This window comes from Corapipo altera, unplaced genomic scaffold (assembly GCF_003945725.1).
Source record: "Corapipo altera isolate COAL_440 unplaced genomic scaffold, ASM394572v1 24b, whole genome shotgun sequence".
Classification (NCBI taxonomy): Eukaryota; Metazoa; Chordata; class Aves; order Passeriformes; family Pipridae; genus Corapipo; species Corapipo altera.
The window spans coordinates 8234012-8250463 of NW_020884888.1; the positions used below are offsets into that span (position 1 = coordinate 8234012).

A 16452-nucleotide genomic window follows, 5' to 3' on the forward strand; every position below is an offset into this window, starting at 1 on the left:
GCATGGTTGGGATGGGAACTTTGAGATGAACAACATGTAATTTCCTGTATTTACATTTAATCAAGACTGGCCTGCGAAAAGTAACACATCATTCCAAAACAACAAAAAGTATCAAGATCATACTGCAAAGCTTAAAAAGCTCTGATGCATTTTGTAAAATTTTCAGACAGTTTAAGCATCACTCGGAAGTACAATCTTTTTGAACACTTATTTCTGTAGCACACTGTCTCCAGGAAGACTAGAGTCAGGAGTAATCTTTCTTCTCAAAAGAGAAACTGAACAAAGCCCTTTTTTTTTACCAGTCCTACTTGTCTCATTTCTACATCCGCTTATATTAATTTATGATCCTTTAAAGTTGTCAGCAATAAGGATGTATTTGCCTGCAGTGATTTTAATAAAAAAAAATCTTATTTAGGACAACCAAAGTTTCTATTCCTTTTTCTTCAATCTTTAAATTCTCTTTGAGATAATGAAATTTGACAGCATTTGCATCATAAATAGTTCAGTACAAAGAATGAGTAGTAACACTGTAATTTTTCAGAGAAAAAAAAAAACAACAAAAAAACTATGATACCAAAATAAAGGTGAGAAAAATTATTGTTACACTAATGATCTTCAGTAGGCATTTAAGTTAACATTTCAAAATAGTATACACATTATCAAACAAACCATTTGGAAAGGGTTTTCTTTTTTTATTTTCTGTAGAGAGCAAAGAACGAGTATTCATTAATTCAGTTCAGCCCCTCACAGTCTGAGGGTGCTTCCTACAAATATATCCTGACTTGCTTTAGTTATAAAATTCAAGCCAAGGAAGACGACTTCATTCATCATGCCTGGAAAGCGTCTCCTGAACATAAAAAAATGTACCAATTAACCTGTTTCTTGAACAATTCATGCTCTTTCAGGTTATCAGACATGAAAGTAAGACCTACTTAGGCAAAACTCTGTTCTTGGCAGATGAGTAGAAGTATGTTCTCATGTATGAGAACCCTGGTCTTACATCAACAACTCAGGTATTTCACACTGTTGATATCACGGACCATCTAAAAATTTCAGCCTCATGGAAATAATACTAAGGTTCATTAATTTCTTACATAAAATATATGTGTGACTTGATAAACAATAAGTGCATTCTGAACTGCTATGAATTTTCCTTATTTTAAAATAGATTAAAAATAATCAAGCAGATGTTGGACTAAAAAATAATGATGAAAACTGTGGAGCTAAGTGATTTTGGCACCTGGGTTTCATAAAGGGTTTTCCCTTTTGCAGATGGATCTTTTTCAAAAATACAGTTTCAAGAACAGAATATTAGCAGCTCATGGGACTCTTATTATCAGAATCACTAATGCAAAGTACTTAATTTTTTAAATTTGAATGTGCTTATCTCAGTCTAAATAACATGTATATTTATTGGTTACGTAGAACTTAAACTCTGATTTTAACCTTTTGTTACTGGAGAGGTGCTCACTCTGTTTTGTAGCCCTGATGTCTGATCCTCTATCCGCCTCTTCAATCAACAAAGACCAAAGCTGTCTGTCCTATCTGTGCTTGTCTGATGGGCTTCTTACCACATGCTCCTCTTATTTTATCAGAGTTATCACATGTTATTTCCTCTACCATTGTATAATAAGTACTGCACTTAGTCCTATCTACCTTTCAACAGGGATAAAAATGTTGGTTCTATCTTGACTCCAGCTATTGCTTCTTTGAGTAATTTAAATATTTGAGGCATTTTGCGCTAGCATCCATTCTACGTGGATTTTAGCTGGCAACTGATTAACTTACTTTGTGGCATAACCACTATAGGTAAAGCATCAGGAAAACTATCAGAATTTCTTTAGCTTTTAGCAGCGCTTCAAATGTTACTTTTCGATTTAGAGGACACTAGAAGTTCTACGTATATGCAGAAATTAACAGCTACAGCTAACTCAGCTTTCATGAAAGGTACAATTTAGCCTTGTGGTAATTTCAGAGCAGAATAAATAGCTGTACCAGAGTAAAAAAAAAAAAAAAAGGCAAGAAAGTATTCATACCAGGTATGAATTTTGTATTTTGTTATACAAGTCAGAAATGTAAATGGCTAAGATTAAAATATAATTAAAAAACTCTGAATATTTGTGTGATTGCACTTCTTAAAATCTAAGAAGATGAAGCAGAGGAGGAGTAATCTTGACAGTATCATCTGAAAATGAATCCACTTTTGTACAACTTGTTAAATAACCATTTCTAGGTAAACATAAGGCATTTTCACAAGCATGTCTCACTTCTCAGAATGAGTATACAAAGGTATACTGATCTTTCAATACAAAAATTTGTGCACAGATGCAGATACATAACTAATATATACAGGAGAGAGCTGCTTTAAGAGCAATGCATAGGGTATCTCTGCTCCTGTGCAGAGATTCTTGAAAGACCTTGTGAAAAGCAGGAAGTACTGTGAAATCGCTTAAACAGTTTCACTCTCTTTCACCTAGGTACCAAAATTTTACACTCTCTTTTTGAAATTTTTGTCTGTGGTCCATCACTAATGACAGATAACTCAATAACAGTATTATATTGTTCTCTGAATGAACGCCATCCACGGAGAAAGTGGCAACAACTGTCTGTGACTTAACTGAATATAATACTCCTGAAGGATGTCTTTTATTTAGAATTTTGAGAAGTATAAACAAAAAAAACCTTTAATGGATGGTGTTTTTGTGTTTTTCTTAGTTAAAAAGAATGAAGATCAATACTCTCATTTTACAATATATGACTGAATACCATACTCCTCACTCAATCTTTGACCAAAGAAAAATTCTCATTGCTCTGAAGTAAGAATTTCCTGAATAACAACATCTGGAGAAGATGTGGTCAAGATTTAGCCCTCTTATTTGTTTCAATATCATTATCTACTAATTAAAGGAAGGAAGACATAATCTCTCATTTTCTTTTATAGAAGGAATAGATTATGAAGAATCATTTTAGCTGTTTCCTGGTTGGACACTGAAACAAAAGCGACTCATTTACCATTTCCTCAAAATACATGCTCATATTCAAGGTCAGGGGAAGATTATGCAAAGCCTTGGAAGAGTCTCCACCCCTGCCTCCCTGCTTCCCCTCACCTTTTCCACTATCTCGTAGTCCATCTTGAAAGCCCAGAGCTGGAGCCTGGCAGAAAGTTCGCTGATGGAGGAAAGGGTGAGAAGGAACTGTTCGGCGCTGCCCAGGGGGACATCGGGATTTGCCAGCTGTGCCTCCTGGATCTTTTGCTTTTCCTCCTCAGTTGGGATCATGGTCAGGATTTTCTGTACAGGGAGACAAAAGGCAGGCATCAGTGGCACGGCTGAGAGGTGAGAGAGGATTGGATGCTGGGTGACTTCACAGCAGCAACAGTAGAAGTCCTCAAGTCCCTGGCTGTTAAATTAGGACAGCACTGTAGTAACCAAGAACTAACCCATGCACAAGAAAGTAAAACGAGGCCTGCTATCTCACACACCTGAAGTTTGTTGAAAAACATATCTTGATTAAAATGCCTTTTTTAAATCTGTACTCAGTAGATACAGCTAATCATGGGATGAAATACTGAAGGACAGACAAAGGGAGACTGGTTAGGACTGATCTCATCAGCTTTCATATACTTAAGTCAAAACTTAACAACTTTCTGCAAATTACTTATGAAAGCAAAGGTAAAAGGAGAGCAGTTTTGTGGCCTGTCATTTATAGCAGATCAGACTAAATTTTAAGGGTTCTTTTAGCCTCAATGTTGAAGAATCTTCCAGCACACTTGCAAGTATACAAAAATAACTTGAGGACTCCTGTCCCTTGCTGTTCCCATAATTTCTTGCTTTTTGTTCTGTCTTTTTTGGTTTTTTTTATGAAACAGCTTACTAGGTCAATCCTAAAAACTTCACCCTAACTGACAACTTCCCAAGGAACATACATTGAATTTAAAGCTGAATTATGCATTGCATAACATATGGTCTTTTTTGATTTGAAAAGTCTAAAATTTTGATGAAAAAGGATCTCAATATTTTTAATTTCTGCTGCCAGTGTGGCTCAAAATATTTAAAATTTCCCTTAATTCATGGATTTTACAGGTTTGTTTATATGTGGTAGCTTTTCTTCTCAAAGTAATACTCCCTAAGGTATTGCTTCTTAATTAGTTTTTAACATAAGAAGTGCATTTTAAAATAAAAAAGAAAAGCAAAATAACATAAAAGCATCAGATAAGTTGAGATCTTTACCCTACTGTGGCCTCCTTAAAGCAAAGTAGATTTTTAACACAACTTACATTTATTCATCTGAGGAATGACATGCTTTTACTGCAGCCTTCCATAATGACAGAGGCTGTTTTGAAGGGGAGGAGAGAAAAATAAAAACACCAAAGAGCTATCAGACCTGCCAATTCAAACTGCAGCCTTGTTCCAATGCTGAAATAGCCAATTCATCAAAGCAGCACAACTGCCTCCTTCCACTATTGGTAATTCCCCTGGCTGTCTGTACAGCACTGAAGCTAAGCATGGAGAGCAAGGGACCTTTCCAGGGGAAGAACAAGAATTAAGCAGGCAAAAAATGTTCGATTTGTTGAACTAGGACTTATATAATTTCAGTCACACCATTTGTATTACTGTCCATTTTCTTCTGCTGACTTCCACAAACATAAGTAAAAAAGCATTTCTTTCTGTTAAGTTGGCTCTGTCTCTCAGTTACAAACAACAACAAACAAAGCCTCCTTGCTTGGACACTGCAAGACTCTATCTTAATAAATTAATATCCAAAGTAAAAAAGGGGAGGAGGAAAATCCTTCAGTATGCTCTGCTGCTTTTCCTTAGCCTGTCAATGACTGCTTGGAAAATATCTTGATGTACACCTGTTCCAGTTGATAGCATTTGTGTATTGCATCCATCTACCCACATATGCTAAAATCTGTAGTTTGGGTCATACCTAACATAAAATTAAATTTATAAGTAGCTGCTTTGGGACATTTCTCAGTGCTTAACCAATACTCATCTAAAAAAGTTAATAAAAAAAAAAGACACTGATTCTGAAACTCATAAGAAGTTTTGCAGTGTCCGTTGAAGAAGCCAGGCCTCCTAATGTCTACTTCTCTCTTCCACAAGAAGAAGTCAACACGCCCTCGGCTGAGACTGGACAACTTGCAAATAGGATCATATTGAACATCCATACATGGAGAGTTAGCAGTAGCCATGTGATGGATGAAAAAATGCTTCTGATGCATTTTTAAAGGCTAACGCTTCAGCAGTATTCTCAATTGCCTTCTACAAATAACTAGGACTTTTGGCAGCTACCCAGGGATCCCACAAGTATTTTGTGGTGGGGCAGAGGCCTCACTCCAGAGATTTTGCACTGCTTTGGGGCATTTTCAAGAGAGGAATGAAACAGTAAGCTTTATTTCCCAAGGGACTCTCCTTCTCCTTGAGCTTTATGTAAACACTACAAGATAGATGGAGCTGACAAAAAGCATTCAAGTCCAAATACTGCAAAGCTGCTGTGCTCTGTACCGTAGTATGTGAAACAGAAATGCCAAACAAAAGAGCCTGTACTTGTGGTGCCAGCTGCTGAGGATCAGCCCTGCTGCTGAAAGCCATGCCTGGATGGGACCAGAGCTGCAGGTAGGTCTCACACCATCCAGGGTGCAACTGCCCCCATAAAAATGACCTACCCCAGCACTTCTGATCTGCTTGGGAAAATAATTCTGATCCTGCTGGTCATCATCCTTGGTGTGCCCCTGAGCTAATGGTAAAATGCTTCTGTTCTTGATTTCCACTCTATGACTAATTTGAGCCATTTGTTCAGTGTTGGAAAGTGATGAGTACACCATCTGTCACTTTATTATTATTTTAATTTTTATTACTACTATTTTTGAAAGATCACCGACAGTAAAAGTAGCATAAAAGCACAGCAGGGCAGAAGGTTACTGGCACCTGATGTGACCATTAAATCACAAATAGCTTTGAGTCAAGTCATTAGTTCATAACACTCTCCCCAGTACCACAGAATCATGGAATGGGTCAGGTTGGAAAGGACCACAGTGGGTCATCTGGTCCAACCTCCTTGTTCAAGCAGGGTCATCCTTAGAGCACATTGCGCAGAATTGCATCCAGATGGTTCTTGAATATCTCCAAAGAGGAAGACTCCACAACCTCTCTGGGCAATCTGTTCCAATGCAGAGTCACACACACAGTAGAGAAGTTCTTCCTCATATTTAGGAGGAACTTCCTGTGCATCAGTTCCTGCCCATTGCCTCTTATCTTATTGCTTGGCGCCACTGAGAAGAGCCTGGCTCCATCCTCTTGGCACCCTTCCTTCACATACTTATAGGCCTTTGTAAGCTCCACTCTCAGTCTGCTCTTCTCCAGGCTAAATAGGCCCAGTAACCTCAGTCTTTCCTCATACCTGAGATGGTGTCGGTAGCCTGCAGGTCGATTAAAGAACTGGTTATTAACAAACCCTGTGCTCATATTCTCTAGTATGTGTGACAAGCATATTTCACCTTCACGCATTCTCACACAACCATCTGGGCCAGAGTCATATACTCCGAGGAAAACCAGTGCACAAAAAATGGAGGAAAATAAGTAATTTTTGAAAGAGATAAAGATTGGCGGAACCAGCCACTTGCTTGAACTTTCAGCATAGGGATCAAACTTCTTACTTCCTGGACTCTGCCATCCTGAGGTATAATCTCCAAAAGTTCCTAAGAGGAAAGAGTTACAATGGTCACAGGGCAAAATTATAAACCCCGTAAGGCTGAGGGTCATGGGCCTCAGTGTGGGATGCAAGGAAGCACCGAACCAGCAACTGCAAATAGCCCAGAGCCTCTGAGGAAATTAGGTGCTTAAGTTATCTCTTTCATGAGATATCAGGGCTTCTCAGTGATGATGAGGTTGCAAGGGTGTCTTGGCTTTCATATTTGGTTTCAACCGATCTTACAGGTGAACAACAGCCTGAAAAAAATTAGTAACTCAAATATCTGGTTGTTGTTGGGTCCAAAGCTTCTGTGGTTTGAAGCCCACAAATTCATAAGCTGCATAACCAGAAACGTATTAGTGGGTATTTCATCAGATATTTGACAAGTCTCAGCAGACAATTCAACTCCTAAAAGGTTCTCTCAAACTTCAGCTTCCCAGGCAGCTGTTAACGAGACACATTGCTGGTTTGCTTACCTGAAGAAAATCTAAGAAATTATAACAGCATCTGAAGGTCAGAACTCGCAGTAAGTGGGGCTGCCTGCACTAATTTTATTTCAACTCTTCCAAAAACAATCCAGTTCTGAGAAGGGACTACATCTAAAACGCTGATGGCCATCCCTGTAAATCAGGAACTGATATCATTGCTTCAGTCACACCACTCCACTTCCTCAGCTATCTACCGAAACATATGAATGTGCCATTGCTGGTCACAGAAGCTGCAGAAGATGTTTAGGTTTACTTCAAGGAGAAAAAGAGTGGCTTTTTTCTTTAAATAGAGTCTGAAACTGATTAGGGCAGTGGTAGGCTGACTGGGAGTGTCCAGCCAGCAAGGCACCATTGAGGCCATTCTCTCTTCTGTCTAGACTTGTAAAAAAAGGTGTTCTTTCAGGTCACATGAGCTGGCATGGGATTTGAAACATCCCATCACACTTTTACAAAGCATTAGCTAAACAAATTGGAAACTGCAAATGCCAATATACCGTGTCAATGATCATAATATCAAAAGAATAAAAATGTAAATACCATAATTGTTTCCAAAAATCACATTTCGATTTTTGTTTATTCATGTCATCATCTGCCTTTTTAACACCAAGCTCTCATTTTGTACCTCTTTTTACATCTCAGCGCTACCTAGACACTCCAGACACCTAGAATTCAAATTACTTAATATAAGTATGGAGGGCCTAGCACACCCAGAGAGATTTTTAAATTACAAATAGTTTTACTAAAAGCTATACCTATAATGCAATCAATATTGCATAATATCACAAAGCTATATTGTAAAGTACAAAGCAACCCATGTTAATTTTCTCACAGTATAACCCTAATTTTAGTCTGCTAAATTTGATTTTGATCCCTGTCCCCTCACTGAGTAGCCCTTTACAGAGCGATCCACTCACTACCTTTGCTAAAGACAAGTACCAAGGACTGCTCTGTTGTACTCCATTCTTTCAGTTGCCCATGATACATAAAAATTAGGTGCCAGAATTTTAAGTTTGCCTCTTTTGCTTAGCTCACAGAAAGACCTCATCCATACTAAGAAGGCTGTTCTTTATTCTGCAGCAAGCTCCAAGCTGTTTGAACACAATGAATGCCAAGCTTTCAAAGAAAGGAAAACATAAACACTTTGGCAAATGTAAGGTTGCAAAATCTTTTTTAGTTGGACTGACGCTTGCTTGCAAACACACAATGTGCATTCCTTTGAAAATACGTCTTTAACAGTGCCTGCTTTGCATACTAAGTGGACTATATCTGCCTTTCTAACATCATGTCTCCATTTTCTGCCTTTTTTCACAACTCAGGCGTACCTAACCTCTTTAAACACATACTTAGGTATAGAGAATTTTAAAATAACTGGAGAATTTTTTCTACTTAATTATACATTTAAAGTTAAAAAGCAAAAGATGGATTACCAATGAGTTCAATGTCATTAGCACAGCAGCATTCAGCAGAATGTAGAACAGTTGTGGAGGGTTTACTGGTTACTATGGACTTGATGATGAATTGGGCTATCACTAACTTGGAGCCTGCTGCATCACTGCCCTGCTGCTAGAACTATTGTCAGCACTACTTTAATCCACTGTCCTTAAAGGAATCACTAAGGTCACTTTTAAGATACCATTTGATCCAGCAAGGTGCAGAACTACAGCCACACACACATGCATACTAGCATCACAGTGACGATGCTCCTCAGTGAAGGATATAGCACAGAGCTCACAGCCAAGGCAAAGGATGGCTCAGGTGACTTTTTATGCTATTGGTGCTCTGCTCTGTGTTGGCTCTGATAAAAGCTGAAGAGGATCCTAAATTATAGTTTCTCTGAAATTTTAGCAGTGAATGTTAGGTCGTCACTGCACACATTACATCTCTTTTCCTGCTTTCTTTACATCTCTCTCTTCTGCTTACTAGATGTGACATCTCTTTAGACAATTAACTATTCAGAAATGCTTTTGAGTATCCACTGTGATACAATTTTTAAATTAGGCCAATTGCAGAACTTGTTTGCATACGACTCCTGCCTCATTCTACCCATAGATAAGCTATCAATTACATTATATAGCTAATAATATGTTTTATTATCTGTGGGGTTTTTTTTTAATAACTGAAGCTGATTCTTACATCATTACTGATTCATTATCATCGCTACCAATTATTTCCCAATATTTAGGAACCACAGATATGAACCAGAAAATTTTCTAAAAATCTCTCCCCTCTAAACTAACCCAAAGGCTAAAGCCAGTGAATGGACAGATGCAGAAAAGAGAAACAGGAAACTAAGTTTGTCTACACTGTAGACCAAAGGGGCAGCATGGAAAACTGAGGCAGGGCTCTGCCAAAAACAGTGGGACTCACAACAATATATTTCTGTATCGACCTGTGTGCCTCCTGTCCAATTTTGCATAGCTTAATCGAGCCCTATATCACTATAAACATCTGTCTGACTCTAACTATGTACTATAAGAAAAAATGATAACTTGGAGACTGAGAAAAGGAGACTGAATTCAATGTAGGGTTTCACCTGATAAGTGAATAAATATGGAATATTGAGGAAAAAAAGTTCTTTTCTGCACGAACATCATCATTCCCAGCCAATGAAGGCTTCATCTCTGAAAGTGCAATGTACCTGGGCTCTGCTCCACTTGTCCTTTCTTTTGATTTCAAATACCAGAATGATCACATTAGGATTACTCACATTCTTATCATCAAGCTGTGGACATAGACTTCAGAACTCCCATTTTCTTTAGCACTGGGAAAGTATACTAACTAACAGGGTATCATTTCTTGGTTTCTTGAATTCTTCATTTTGAAAGCTGCCTGCATATATATATTTTAAATGAAATTATGGGTTCCTGGCAGCTAATGGGAAGGCCACCCAAAGGAGGGTGTGGTGGTACAAGGCACTCACAACTGTGGACACCACAGGTGGTTGGCAGATGGAGAGCCCAGTGACAAATGTTGGCAGTGGAAAGGGTGGGCTGTGCAGAGCATCTGAAATGCTGCTAAGCAAGCTAGAGAAGGACACAATTCAAAGGAGACAGTATATGGGTGTTAATGAAGATGCGTCCTTTCTTATCAGGCATTTTATGTTGGACTTCGTATGGAAACCTTGCCTACAGCACTGAGATCTAAGTGGTGGTATGTGAGCTGGACTTGGCTGGAGTGGTACTTCTTCAACACTGTAAAGCTTAGTACTCCTGACTGCAGTGGTGGGTACATGGGCTGAGTCACGAAAAATTACCTTTTCAGACTGATCTGTCACCTTCATAATACAAGTAAAGTATTATTATAGTAAATATGTAAAATAGCTTTGGGAAGAAACTATATTCAAGTAAGGATAAATAAGACCTTGCCTTCTAGCTAGAACAATATTTTGACTTAGGTATTTCTTTCGCATGTAACTGTTGGTAACTTCATTGCCATTCCAGCAAGCTTTTTTCATTTTCTTATGTAGTCAGCACAGTGAAGGTGGAAAGGTAGAAATCATGAAACATGGTGCCAAACCTCTAAAAGGTGACTGTGAATCAATATATGATCTCTGCAGCTCAGCCACTGGTTGAGATCAGTAGTTGTGCAGATTACTCTTACTAGATGATATAGGCTTATTGAAAAGAAAAAATAAAATTTGAAATGAATACAACTATAATGAAAAAAAAACAAACAGGGGAGCAGCAGGTTTCTTTTACACTTCATAGAAGAAAAATGTTTTGATAAAAAAATAATAAACAGAGCTCATCTTGGATTTTGGTAAGAATATCTGCAAAGTCAAAAATGTAATGGTAAAAATTACATCATCTGTAATCTTTATACCAACTGCTTTTCTTCAAACAACAAGAACACAGAAATGCTATTTTGAGCAGAACTAGTCACTGTATTTGTTTTCAATGAGATATACAATCTACAATGACTCCAACAGCTAGCTGGGCATGAAATTTATTAAATTCTGTACGAGTTGCATCAGCCCTAGTAACTCACTGCCTGTTCTTTCTGCTTCACAGTATTTCAGTTCTAGCTTGAGATAATGCTCTGAAAATCTCGACAGGAATTAGTAGCATTGCTACTCAAACTTAGATACAAACAAAGCAGATAATCGACATTTATGGAGTATGCCCAACCTCAGGTGGATACTACATGCTTCTGAGCCCACAACATAGATCTGACAAATTTCAATACTCAGACATGACATAATATATCCTCTTTTCCCTCTTCCATGACAAGTCTATCTTGCACCATGTGCAACATGGAGAGAAAAAAAAGAGAATTATTGAAAATGCAGACTTGAAGACATCAACTATTCTTTCTTACCTCTATTCCTTCCTTGTTTAAGGCATATTCATCAAAGTTCAAAATAGCAGTCTTGATAGTGCGAGGAGGGGGCAACACAGTCAAGCCAATATTAATAGCATTGCTTCGTTTTGAGTCCAATACAATGATCTCCTGTCGCTTCCCATCTGCAGCAGTTTTCTTGGTAAAAAAGAGAACAAGAGTATTACTCCTCTGACCTGCTTTATAAAGAAAAAGTCACTCCTTTCACTAATGACTTCCCCTACTCAAGGAAGCTGATACTGAATGTAAATCTAATTGATCTGTAGTCATCAAAACAAGCTGAGTTCTTCTACTGCATCCTTACTGGTATCAACACGAGTTGCCAGGATTCAACCAGAGATCTGCCATTCAAAGCAGAGATAGCCTAAGACACTGGAGTGCCAACAACGGCAGTTTGGGGCATGAGCTGGTCTGAAAAACACCTGAAGCTGTCTCTGCCAGTCAAGAGCTCTGCTATACAGCAGGACTGGTCAGCACAGGGCTGGTGGGGCAGCAGCTAGGCAGCTGGTGGGCTCCGGGGCTCAATTCCCTGTTGGATGCATCAGCCTGGGCTGGCTGCTGGCCCTCTCTCATGTGTGTGGCTGGCTGGGAAACAGACAGGGTAGTTCTTACCTGCCTGCCAGCACTCTCCTGTGTTATGAATCCACCTTGGACACTGGCAAAGGAGCCATAGGGGCCTTCCTTGAGGCACTGGTATGGTTCTCTGTCCTCTGGCTGCCAGGGGAAAGTTATTCTACCTTGGTGCTGATGATATGTCCATCAAGTCCTTCACAGGTGCAGGACAATTTCAACCCTTCTGTTTTTTCCTAAGTTTTAATTGGAACTAAACATATCTTTGGATCCTACACTCTCCAGCATAAATAATAACGAAATCACAAAGAACTAGCAACACATGCTTTAAATTCCATTCTAGAGTAGACCCAAGGAATTTCTTCCTCTTTCTCCCCATCCTTATATTGGCAAAATGTGAACCAACTATGCAAGGTGACTCACCAACCATTTATATACAGTATAATGTAGTGCTGAATGTGGTCTTTGCTTTTACGTTTCAGCATGCCTCTCTTTCTGTCATTATCCCATGCTAGAAGGTGTCTCCTTGGTAACTACATATGTTGTATGCAGTTGAAAGATGAGAGAACTGTGCTCCTCATATTCAGGGATTTTTCCTCCCTCTCCACATATGTCAACTTTGAAAACATGTTTTCTCTGGTTCTTTCTCCTTCACCCTATCTGAGATGGGCTGGGGAGTGCTGTCAAGCAGAGGAATGTAGGGAGAAGTCCTGCACACTGATGCAAGCAAGTGCAGAGATGCTTTGCTATACATAAACCTGCAGTGCAAGCTGCAGAGATGCTTTGCTATATACAAACCTGCAGTGCAGGCTGCAGAGATGGGACTGTGACCTCCCTGCCGACACTGTTACCTAGCTGTGGTCTGTAGTTCCAGCAGCAGCAGCCATAGATGCACCTCAATGGGGCAAAGAGACTAAGCAATTCCTCCTTCCAGGCTGCAGTGTGGCAGCCCATACAACTTTTCAGAAGGGGGAACCATCCATGGATTTGGGGAAAGTCCAGGATGAGATTCTTACTGCTCAGGATTGCTTTTTAGACCACGAAGCTTTGTTCTTGCTTTCTTGAGTCTGCACCACAGCCACTGAGACAAAAACCACCCTACTGCTAGGCCTATGTGCTGTTTCTGAATTGAAAGAAATAAGCTAGTAAATGATTTCATCAAAGTACCTCCAGCTGTGGGTCAGCCCATAATGGGGAATGCAGCTGTATCATTACAAAGATACCTTTTTATGGCATAGCTCAGTTCCTTGCTTGCACGGGGAGAGGTTTACCCACCAGTCCCTGCAGACTGTTTAGCACCTGTGTGGCATCACAGACCTTTCATCGTACCAGAACAATTAACATGGTATGATGTAACTTCTGTGAGCAGATGGGACTGAAGGTAACTGCAGTTTACAGGAGCTGGGGACTACCACATGTGTATGATCTGTGAAAGTAATAAGAAAGTTCGGTTTTTCTAAACCTAAAAAGAAATAACAATTTTGCAGTAAAAAGGATAAATTTTAGGAGAGTAGAGATAACATTTGTTTTCAATGTTTCTATGTCAGTTCTGTCAGAACTGCTCTCTTCTTAACACCTTAGAAGTATCCCTGATGCCTTCCTGTACTTTTCTTCCTTTGAGTAAGAGACTCCTCTTTTTCTTGGGGAGCTACCTGAAGGATGTGAAATGCAGTTTCTCCTTTAAAGCAGTAGTTTTTTTCCTTCCTGAGCCATTAATAACATTTTCAGGACCACAGTTAGTGGCCAAGACCACATTAAAAACAAACAGGGTTCACGAGAGACTGCTTCCTCTTGAGTTTGTATTGCACTAAGCCTTTTTTAAACCACCAATTTTTACCTTGTCCTTTACTCCACAGAATTACACAGCTCCAAAGAATTTACGCAGAAGGGAAAAGGCCTGGGGAAAGGAGTTAAATTTAGGCTTCCCACAAGTGGTATGGGTAAGTAAGCCTCAAATCTGCAGCTCTGTTTTTAGGCTCCAAAGTTTGACAAGAGAGACATATTCATTTGGGGGATACACGACTGACCACTGGGATGATGGCGATTGGAACAGTGCGCTTGCTCCTTAGCAAAGACTTATGACAGACAGAGGAGCTGTACAGGGGATGTATGCATGTAGGTATTTTCCATAGCTACAACTGCACATGGGATATAAAATTTTGGGGTAAGTAACCCTTTCCAAAAACAGGGGCAGAAGAGTTTTTTTAAACCCATTCTGGGGACGATGGCTGAGTTCCAAAGAAATCCTTTCCAAATAAATAAAAGATTGAAGAAAAGAGAAAGATTTTACTGCTATGAACTTTACTACCTGACCACTAGGAAAAGAATTGCTTTTTGTCTGCAATGAAATTGCACATGTGTAAGTGTCTGACTGTTAAAATAAGCTACAAGTATTAATTTTCATTACAATAATAGGTGAATTAAATCTGAGCTTTATAAATTCATTAACAGAGAATTACTTCAAATGCTTGAGAGAACAGTGAACTAGTGCATTTGATTTTATATTTTAATGTGTCAGTATGAAACATAACCCCTGAACTTCTGAATACTATATTATTCAATGCAAATGCAAAAGTAATTATAAAATACAAAACTGGCGAGATAACGTGTGGGAAACAAACATTTCTGCAATGTATTAACTATTACAGTCAAATTAGATATTCACAAGACCTAACTGGTCAGACTCTCTTGCTTCTGTTGAAGACTGGGCAGTCCAGATAGATTTAAAAACTGTTACATCCCACAGAAGGTGATCTGCAGTCTGATGAGCACATAGTCTAAAACATGCCTCTTTGCTTTTATTAATATAGGAAGCAGAAAAATTTAAATAACTTTTCAAGTGGTAATATAAATAAATGATTATATATGAACATCAAGTCATAAATATCTCCTGCCTTTAAACTTGCAGAAGTCTGCATCAGTAGCACAGAAAATTTCAGTGATCTCTTACTAGTGAGATTTTTTTTTTTTTTTATTTCTATCTCAATTAGCAAGGATTTAGTTCAGGAGATTTTAAATGGAATCGTTCAGCTGACTGACTTTTTCCATGATACATGCATGTAATTTTTTTCAGAAATTTCTGGTCCACATTTATGACTTGTCTTGGCATTCATTCAAATTACAACAAATCCTTTCAAAAGGAATATGTCTAAGTATGCGTACATGTGTACATGAAAACAAATTACTTAATTTTTCACCCTTTCAAGTTTTTATGTCTGTGGCACATGCATAACTATATCCCACAGGGTATACATGAATCAGCAAAATAATACTTTCATGCAGAACCAAGTGAATGACAGAAGGGCTGAACAACAAACATCTGATTCAGGTGTCTGCATGTTTTCATTTCTGTTCACAGAAGAGTAAACACTTTGAAGTACTTTGTCAAAATATCTGTGTGGTTGGTGGACTGAGAAGAAAGGAAATACTAGAGTGGCTTGGAGGGGCTAGTTGATCACTCTCTTTCTATTAAAAAATATAATCTCATGATCCTCTATTCTAGAAAATAAACATTCCGCAACTAAAGGTGCTCCACTAACTATAATCAATGTGCGAGTTGCCCAGTGTGGCATAAGTTTTCCTAAAAGCAAGAATCTCCCCTCCCAGCCCCAACCCCCCAAATCCTGTATTATATCCTACAATTTAAAATCCACTTTATTTTATTACAGTCTGTTGTGTTTAATGAAAAACTTCTCATGAGCCAGGAAGTAGCTGTTTATAGCTGTGTGTTGTGGAAATCACAGTGAAGGATTAGAAACTGGAGTAAAATTGGTTACAGCTGTATGAAAGAGCATATGTTCAAGAAAGAGCTAAGCCCCCCCTTACACACCCTGACTTTGCCTTTCTTCTCATCCTTCTGGACTGTTCCTTTTCCATGCACCTACTTCCATCTCTTGTTATGAAATCTGGAGATCTGACTTTTGATTTGTTGCTCTACATTCTTTTTTTCAGCTGAACCAACTGAGCTGTGAGTCAGACTTTACGATATTATAGAATAAACCTGTTTTGGATTGCAGCCATTGGACAGGAGAAACTAGACACAACGGGGAATGTAATCCCTGGAAATAAACCAAGCAGTCTGGAAAAAGCGAGAGCTATCCTAATTTGAGTGTAATCTTCGTACCAAACCTCAAGTCTTTTACGGATTCAGAGGTCTGCTTAATTATTCCTATTCTCACTTGATCTGAGGACCAACTCCTACTCTGTAAGATTTTCTGGTGTTCACCAAAACCAGGCAGGAGTTTCAGAAGTGTGCGTAGACTTCTACTACAGGACTCCTCGGTCCCCATTGTCTTCTCTACAGAGACAATGAGAGTTCTATGTCTGTGTTATGGGACAGGGTGGAAAGAGTGCCAGAAGTACA

The 16452-nt window shown here is 38.8% G+C and overlaps 1 protein-coding gene across 9 annotated transcripts in view; it reads right to left on the reverse strand.

Annotated features, from left to right (window-relative positions):
- The window catches only part of FHOD3 (formin homology 2 domain containing 3), a 387784-nt gene that overhangs the window by 46909 nt on the left and 324423 nt on the right, over positions 1–16452 (reverse strand). For all 9 annotated transcript variants that reach the window (XM_027643906.1, XM_027643905.1, XM_027643904.1 and 6 more), the window contains 2 exons: positions 11499–11657; positions 3108–3290 (listed from right to left, as the gene is read on the reverse strand). In XM_027643906.1, coding sequence (XP_027499707.1) covers positions 3108–3290; positions 11499–11657 — 342 coding nt within the window. The remainder of the gene's footprint in view (positions 1–3107; positions 3291–11498; positions 11658–16452) is intronic.